Source organism: Malaclemys terrapin, chromosome 3 (genome assembly GCF_027887155.1).
Source record: "Malaclemys terrapin pileata isolate rMalTer1 chromosome 3, rMalTer1.hap1, whole genome shotgun sequence".
Lineage (NCBI taxonomy): Eukaryota > Metazoa > Chordata > Testudines > Emydidae > Malaclemys > Malaclemys terrapin.
The window spans coordinates 49511030-49519758 of NC_071507.1; the positions used below are offsets into that span (position 1 = coordinate 49511030).

At 45.4% G+C, this 8729-nt stretch overlaps 1 protein-coding gene across 1 annotated transcript; it reads left to right on the forward strand.

Moving 5' to 3' along the window:
* Positions 1 to 525: 525 nt before the first annotated feature.
* Positions 526 to 7162, forward strand: C3H1orf115 (chromosome 3 C1orf115 homolog). Its single transcript, XM_054022063.1, has 2 exons — positions 526 to 885; positions 5616 to 7162. Exons 1-2 carry the CDS (start codon positions 628 to 630, stop codon positions 5733 to 5735), a joined length of 378 nt encoding a protein of 125 aa, XP_053878038.1. The 5' UTR covers positions 526 to 627; the 3' UTR covers positions 5736 to 7162.
* The last annotated feature ends 1567 nt before the right edge of the window (positions 7163 to 8729 follow it).

Consider the following 8729-nt stretch of genomic DNA (forward strand, 5'->3'; position numbering starts at 1 on the left):
GTTCCTAATAACTGCCGGCCACCTTGCCTATCAGAGCTGCTAGAGAGTGAGTTCTCTGCACAGGGCCGGAAGCAAAGCCCAGTTGAGTCTGGTGGCTTGCAGAAAACTTTAGACCAGCCTTGACCAGTGTTTGAAGGGCAGGGCTGACCTTGTTTTAGAAAAGCCAGCTGTGGGCATGGCTGCTAGTGTCTCCTTCAATCCTAAGGGGCGGAAGCATGTCCCCTGCTAAGGGGCCAAGTACTTCCAATGGGTTTAGAAAGCTGGGGGTAACCAGGAAGCTTTCTACACTCCCCAATACTTTCAGTATGTCAAACACTGACCAAAACCCTGCTTAGCTCTAATTTCTCCCAGGCCAAGGAGGGGCAGGGATCAAAGCCCAAGCCCCCTGCAGGAGGATGGCACCAAGGCTGCTGTGACTTGCTTGTCTCTGCGGGACTCAGGGCTGGGCAGGGGAGGTTCTAATCCAGTCTGGGATGTAAATATGTTTCGCTTTAGCTCCACCTGTTGCTCTCCCTTGCCAGGCCACTGGGAAGTCCCGTCCTGTGCCTGGGAAGCAGAAAGGGATCAAAGGTGCAGCTAGCCTGACTCTAAGCCAGCCGTCCCACCCCGGGAGCGAGTTTCGGCACCATGACAGTGGGGGCCAAGCTGGGTGGGAGGGTGAAAGCCAAGTTCTCTCCCTCGGGGCCTGGTGAGGACAAGATCTCCATCCTGGAGAGGCAACAGCAGGAGGAGGAGAGCCTGGGAGCCGCGGGGAGCCGGGCAGAGGAGACCTGCCGCTCCAAGAAAGTGCGCTTCGCCTTCCTCCCGGACAACTACGAGCCGCTGCGGCAGGAGGGCTCGGCAGGCAGGAGCAAGTGCAAGAGGAAGCTGAGGAAGTACAGCAAGGTAAGGAGCCGGCTGCCCAGCCCTGGCGCTGCCCCCGGATCGAGCTCCGCCGGGCTCGGGGGGAGCCGCTAACAAACGCCGCTCCCGGGACCACAGGGAGTCCCGGGCCTGCCCCTGCCGGCGCTGGGCTGGGCCTTGGCACGCGGCTGCTCGGTGGCCCTAGACTCCGAGTGCTCGGAGGTGGCCGGAGGCTGCAGTCAGCCCCTGGCCCCTGGGGCGAGCCGCCGGCTAGCGATCAGCGCGCACAGAGCAAGCCCAGCCCAGCCCAGCCATGGGCCCGTGTGCTGAGCACCGCCGGGCTCGGGCTCTGCTGCCTGGCCAGGCGCTGGGCGCCTTCCTGGGGGCGGGGCGCTGGGCGGAGGGCGAGCTAGGAAGGGGTTAATAGCTCGCTCCAATCGTGCCAGAGGCCCCGCGTCTGACACTGACCAGCCCGGACCGTGCACCTCGCGCTCTCCCCAGCCAGGCGGGGCCGGTGTGTTTAGCTTGGTGGACGCTCCGCGGTTTTAACTCTGTTTTAAATGCATCGTCTGCCTTTCCTCCAGGCTCCTCTTAGCAAAGGGCTCTGCTGGTGGCGCGGACTGGGCTAATGGGGGTGGTTCCCCACCTAATATCTGTTTCAGGACTTGACTTTCATTTATGCTCCAGAAACTGCACTTGAAACTTTAAGCACTATGAATCCTTTGCGTTCCTCCCGCACCTTTCCGTGTGCGGTTCTGCAAACGTTACCGAATGCAACCTCTCCTCATTCTTGTGGGGTGTGTCAGTCCCCATGTCACTAACAGGTAAACAGAGGCAAGTGCAGGTTGCCAGTCACACAAGGTCACACAGAGAATCGTAGCAGAGCCTGGACTAGAACCTAAACATTCTGTCTCCCCATCTCACTTTCCTCCCTTCCAGGTCCCGTTTTTAATGAGTGCTGTAAGACATGGCCCTGATTTTTCTGCTCTATCTGTGGCAGTGATGCTTGTGCTGAGACCTATTAGTGGGGCAGGACAGCTTCCTCCTCTATGTGTTAGAGAGTGGAGGTGGGAGACGACAGCACTCTTCTATCCCTTCAACTTTCTTCTCTGCACCCTTCCCGCTGTGCAATGCTGCTTCAAAGAAAGAATTTACTGCAGGATCTGTCATGCTCCAGTGTCGCTAAATGTGACAGCAACTCCCAGTTTGTAGCCTGACACCGGAGATGCAGACTTTAAAGCTCACAGTCTTCCCCTGTTGCCCCCTCCTTTAATGGTGAAGAGCCAGGCTCCTCTTCTGTCACTCAGACTCCTCTGTTAATCAGAGGGACGAAGGAAAATTAACTTGTAAGGTGCTTTTAAATAGTTGATCCCCGGCATCATGTGCTAGTGAACTGAAATGTCACAAAAATTGTATTCAAAAATCCGAGGAAAAGGGAATGCAAACTGAGAGATGGTGCTAAAAAAAGGAATGAATACACCAGACAAACCCTAAATGCAAACGCAAGTATAATTGCCCTGCCAGGGAGGTCACTGCTGGTTTCGGGAAATAAAACTAGAGGAGGAATGGTTGTGTGGTGAAGGATGATGGGGAGATCTGCCTTCACTTCCTTGCTGTACCACAGACTTCCTGTGTGGCCTTGGGAAAGTCACATTGTCTCTCTCTGTCTCATTTCCCCATCTCTAAAATAGGGCAATACTTCCCTACTGTGCAAAGGTGCTGTAAGGATTGATTGATGTATGTGAAGGTTTCGGACATTGTGCTGATGGGAGCCTTATAGTACATAGATAGATGAGCAAGAGGGGAAAATTAGACTACAGCAAGCACTAGAAGTCACTTAGAAGTGCAGCAGTAGGAGACCCTTTTTTAGAGGGTTGCCAAGAATTTCTGGAACATTACACCTCACTGCACTCCTGTGAGTTGTTACCCCAGTTTACAGATGGAGAAATTAAGTGACTTGCTCAAGGTTACACCAGAAATAAGTGGCAGAATTGGGAGTAGACTCCAGGTGCCCTGACACCTAGTCCTGTGCCTTGACCACAAAACCATGTAGTGAAGAATCCTGCATGGATCTCAGGGAGAGGATAAGGGAAGTAACTGACAATTATTTCCTCAAACTGCTTATTGTAACATCAGAAAGTTGTAAGTATAAGTCTTAAAGGCACTAATCTCCATTGTCCTTAGGAGGTGAATCACAGACTGCTAAAAAAATACACTTAATATCCTATGGCTGCAACCCTGCCTTTGCACTTAAAAGTAAACTTGTGCTAAAGTGGTGAGTTCTCAGATCATTATAGTAACTAATAGTAACTGTCCAACAGATTCCCTAGGTATGTAAAATCACACTTAAAACTAACTTAAAAACATCCCTAAATATCTCTCACACAGATATTTTGAGGCTTTCTAGAAATACGTTGCTGCCATTCATAGGAAAGAGAAATGTTTGCTTGAAAGACAATTCATTAGTTAAATCTGAGGAAGCAGCCTGCTGACTTTCTTTGTTGTTCGGAAGAAACCAGTCCCATTAGAGAAGGAATGAAACTGACTCTCATTTAGATCAAAGGATAGAAAATCTGTCATTTCAGTCTGGAAATGGCACTAAGCTAATCCATGTGAGGGATACTTTACATTTCTTTGTGCTGCATTTCTCTAGCGTTCTTATTTTGACATCGTTCTAATTAACTACAAGTATTAGGGGGGTGGATTTTTTTCTTTTCCAGCAGCAACAAAAATAGTATAATAAGATTCCATATATCTATAAAATGATCAGTTTAGAGTCAAGGTGTCCCTGAAAGTTGCACACAAATTTTAAGGGGGAAAAGTAACCATTTTTTACTTTGGTAACTATCATCATGTAGGTCAAAAATCACTCCTATTCTGAAAGTAACATTCCTCTTGAATAATTTTGGTAACTCAATGTTGTCCATTTAATCTGTGCTTGGTGCTCAGATTTGGGTCTGGGGGGTGCTAACTGGGTCAGCCATGGCCATACCTCAGCTCAACCTCCTCCATTTCCCCCACAAAAAAATGTTTTCACCAGCCACCAATGAGCGAGCCAAATAAATGATGTGGAAGTGGCGGCCAGTTGTCCATCCCTGGTCTAAGGTTTAGGGCTCGTCTACACTTAAAATGCGACTGTGGCGCGGCTGCACCACTATAGCTCTTCAGTGAGGACTCTACCTATGCTGATGGGAGGGGTCTCATATCAGTCCCCTAGAGGCCGTAGCTAGGTTCTCCTATTGACCTAGTGCTGTCTATCCGGGGGATGAGCTTGGTTTAACTGTGTCACTCAGGGGACCAGGTGCTGATTTTTCATACCTCTGAGTGATGTAGTTACACTGACCTAGTTCTCTAGTGTAGACTAAGTCTTAGTTTACACATAAAAGTTTACCAGCATAATTATATTGGTTAGGGGTGTCTTTTTTTTTTTTGCACACACAGCTATGTCAGTAAAAGCCCTAGTATAGACACAAAAGTTTTTATCCCAGTGTATCTTATGGCAGTTCTGGGAATGGGCATAAGCACTTTTATAGCAATAACTGCATCTACAGGGGAAAGATCTGGCTTGTTTAATGATACCCATATAGTTAAACTGGCAAAACTCTTAACTGTAGACAAGGCACACAAAAGACAGGAAGGAAACAGAGGAGCAGTAACTTGCGCAGTGTCATACAGCAGATCCATGGCTGAGCTGGGAAAAGAACCCAGGTCTCCTGCCTTCCAATCTGCTGCCCTACCCACTGGTCTATTGCCTCTCAATCTGGCCACCCTAACGCTATTAAAACTTGTATAGGGTTTCATGGGAGTGAGGACTGCAGAGTTTGGCCCATCAAGGGACATTGTCTGATCTCATCTGGTCTTTCAGGTGCGGTAATTCAATTTTAGGGAAAGCTATTTCTGTAATAGAAATGGATTGGATTCCACCAATTTTGTTTTAAACAGACAAACATTCACCTGTAGCGTGTGCAATGCAAACATTGCAGTCTTGTGCTAATCCCTGAGGGCCTGAAAGTAAATTTGACTAGAAACTAACGATAAACAAAAAAGCACTGGCCCAGACTGTTTAACTGTCCAATCATGAGAAACGCCAACTGTAAGTAAATAGTATCAAGACTGAAAGGAAAATTAGATTAATATTTTCAATTTCAATAATCTATCTTGGGTTTCCTGCAATGCTGTAAACAAATGTGTGAGTTTTTAATAGATATATATTAAAACAGAGATGGTCAAAATTTGAAATGTTGACAAAAAGAGTTGAAATGTTTGTGTACATTTCCATTAAACGTTCACCCCAATTTTAACCAGCTAGTGTCCTTCTTAAATGCAAGCAATCTAATGGTCTTTATAACACACTTAAGGCTTGTCTGCTTGGGAAAGCTCTACTGCTATAAGCTAAGGCGTGAGCTTAAACCTATATAGTTACACTGATATAACCCTGTTTCAACTCTCTTATTATCGAAAGATGCCTTTTTTCAGTTTAGCTTACGTTACTTTGAAGAGTGTTTAAAAAAAAAAAAGTCATTCTTGCTGCAGAATAAGAGTGTCCACATGCCAATTTATACTGGTGTAACTATGTCAATTGAATTATGCTGGTCTGACAGGTAAAACTTCCCCCTGTGGACAAGCCCTAAGAAGATGGTGGGTCTGTTCATATTCTGAGGTTGTGGAAGGACATATAAAATGGCTGCCCTTTATTTGAGCTCCCCAAACTGTTTAATTTGATGTTATTTTCTGTTCTCTCTCTCTCCCACCCCCTTCTTCTCTAAAAATAGAATGTTGGCAAAGCTCTCCAGAAAGGATGTCGCTACTTGGTGATCGGCCTGCAAGGATTAGCAACTGCATATGCAGCACCCTTTGGAGTAGCAGCATCAGTAGCCTCCTTGGTCCGCTAGAGTGGCTCTGCCTGTCTCATAAAGGAATTAAAAATGAGCTTTCATAGAGGAGTACGGTGATTTGTACTTTCCTAGCATTAGATCTGCTGCTGTGACCTGCATCTGAAAATTCTTTTCAACAACAACAACAAATGAAGATGCTGACGTGACAGAGTATTCTATTCTGGAACAATCACATTTCTCCAGTGCCTTTCATGCAAACATCTTAAGTGCTTTTCAGCTATTAAAATCAGATCCAGTGAAACAATGTGCAAGCCCAAGGAAATAATAGTAGATTAATTGAGCCAAAGTTTGTAATTCTAAATGAATTAATTTACTCAAGCCTGATGCTATGTGTGAAAAGGAGCAAAGGGGAAGGGAAAGCAAGTGGAAGAGGGAGAGAGGTATGAGTGGAAAAACAGGAAGGGGAATAAGGCGCGAGAAGTAGTGGAGATTTGATGCTGGTTATGAGGAGGAAAAGTCAAAATAATGTAAGGAAATGGAGATAGTAAAGGTATCAGGAAAAGGTAGCCTCACCGCCTTTGATTTGCTTGTGTATTTTAATGCTTTGTTAGTGACAGCTACAATCAATATGTTCAGATACTATATGTCTCAGGTCTGAGACATGGTAGGCTTTACTACCTCAGTATTGCCAATTCTAGACATTGAGAAATCATGCCTTGGGCCCTGCAAAATCACAAGATTTGCTTAAAAATCACAAGATTTTAAGAAAAATATATATATATTGTTTGCTTTCTGATTTTTGAGCCTTTAGGGTTCCCTCTAATTATGTTGCCAAGCTTTTCTCTACAATTGTGAGGGCTAGAAAATTACTTTAAAAAAAAATTGAAAGCTGAGAATCTTGTGTAATCATTTGACACTGGGAGCTGGGGCTTTAAGAAAAATACCAAATATCGCAAGACTCTGGAAAAAACACTCCCAGGCACATCTGAGGCCCATAGAATTCTACTAGCTCTGTATTCATTTCATTTTGTGAAAGTTGTGGCGATGCCATATCAAAATGAAACTTTCAGATGGCTGGGCTAAGAAATTTGAATGGAGATCTCCTAACATCACACTTTGAGGGAAACATATCTGAACTGTTACTGACATGAGATCAAGCATTTTCCTTACCAATATTTGGAGTTCTAAGTTGTGCTTTTCTGCTATTCTTTTAACTAAATCTTGTTGGCGTGTTCTCTTTGTAGGGTGACCAGATAGCAACTGTAAAAAATCGCGACAGGGGGTGGGGGGTAATAGGAGCCTATATAAGAAAAAGCCCCCAAAATCGGGACTGTCCCTATAGAATCGGGACATCTGGTCACCCTATCTCTTTGCCTTACTATGAATGTACTGGAATTGCCTCGCTTAAGAAGCCAGATTGTGTTTCTCTGAATGGTGATGAGAAAACTGAAGACCTGTAAATAAAAATAAAAATGCTCCCTTTGCTTTTGTGAATGTTATTTTTAAGTGCACAAATGAAAGGAAGTTTTTTATTCACAAAACAAGTACAGCATAGGCAGCTGCAGTGGAAGCTTCCCCACATTGCCTATTAACAGGCCTTCGCCCTGCCCTGGAGAAACCATCACTACGGATGAGAGATGATAGTTAAGTGGTGGAGAACCATATTGTCCTTGATGTGTCAGCTCAAACTTCCAACAAGGCTGCCAGTGGGTATCTGTTGTGATGGTGTTTTTTGCAATGTGAACTCTTGTCCACTCAGAGCTGCACTCAGACCCACAATCCTCACTTCACACAAGCCACCAAATGTGTTTGGATTAATCTCACTCCGCCCCCCCCCCCTTTTTTTTTTTTACAGCTCTGCATTTGCTTCCTTCTGAGAAATTAACGATTCTTTGGGTGGGGGAGGAAATAGCAATAGGGATGTATGGCTCAGGTTTTGATTCCATACCTAGCCAGCAGTTCTTATGCCATAATATAATAGCTGCTTGCTAATGGGTAACTCACAGATTCTAGCCTGTTATCACCAGGGACTTTCCACAAAGGTAAATATGAACTTTAGCTTGTAAATTGCTCTGCCTGATGGTAACTGTGTTCTCTTGTCTACTGAACTATGGCCTCCCTTTGGCTGGTGCAGCTTTTATGGAATAGGCTTGTTGATTTAATTGGGGATTGGTCCTGCTTTGAGCAGGGGGTTGGACTAGATGACCTCCTGAGGTCCCTTCCAACCCTGATATTCTATGATTCTATCAATGCATTTTCAAAGTGGGGCTAGAGATTGAGTTTTTAGTGCTGGGCTTGGGGCGGGGGAGAGGTTGAAGCTTTTTGGCAAGAGAAATGCACGCTAAATGATGCCTCTAAAATAGACCAAAGCCCAACAATCAAACAACAAATAGAGAGAGAGACAATAAACAGCTGATATTGTTGCCATTAAATTGTCAGTGATTCATGTCAAGGCTGCTTTTCCTCCTTGAAATCAACTAGTTCATTTCTTGCTGAGGCTGCCAATTGCTGTCACTTATCTATATTTCTCAACCAACGCTCTCCTCTCCCTCCTCCTTTCAACATAAAGTCAGTCTAAGGGCCTGGAGCTCCTGGTGCTAGCATAGCACAGAGTGAAAAAGCAGGGTACAAAATAACAAGTCAGCAAACCCCCAACACATGGAAAAAATGGTTCAGTGGCATGGGGCCTAATTTTCAGGAATGCAAAGGGGCACATGGCTCCCACTGTAGTCAGCTCATGTAGTCAGCTGTGCATGCTGAGCACCTCTGCTAATCAGGCCCTGATGTGTTTATAATCTGAAAAGGCAGCATTGTAAAACTTCTGGCCTCGGTGCAGCACGAGTTTGAATGAGATGCAGCATGTTAACACTTCATGAACAAACCAATGCCCACCATCCTGTGGTGAGGTCGGAGAGGCTCTGAATAAACATCACATGCATACAGGATCACCAGAGCAGTCTGTGATTATACCTAGATGTTGGTAGGGGCCTTTCATGCTGTTCCCTAAATACAGTGAACCCAGACAAATCAATTGCTTACTGGAGATGGCCT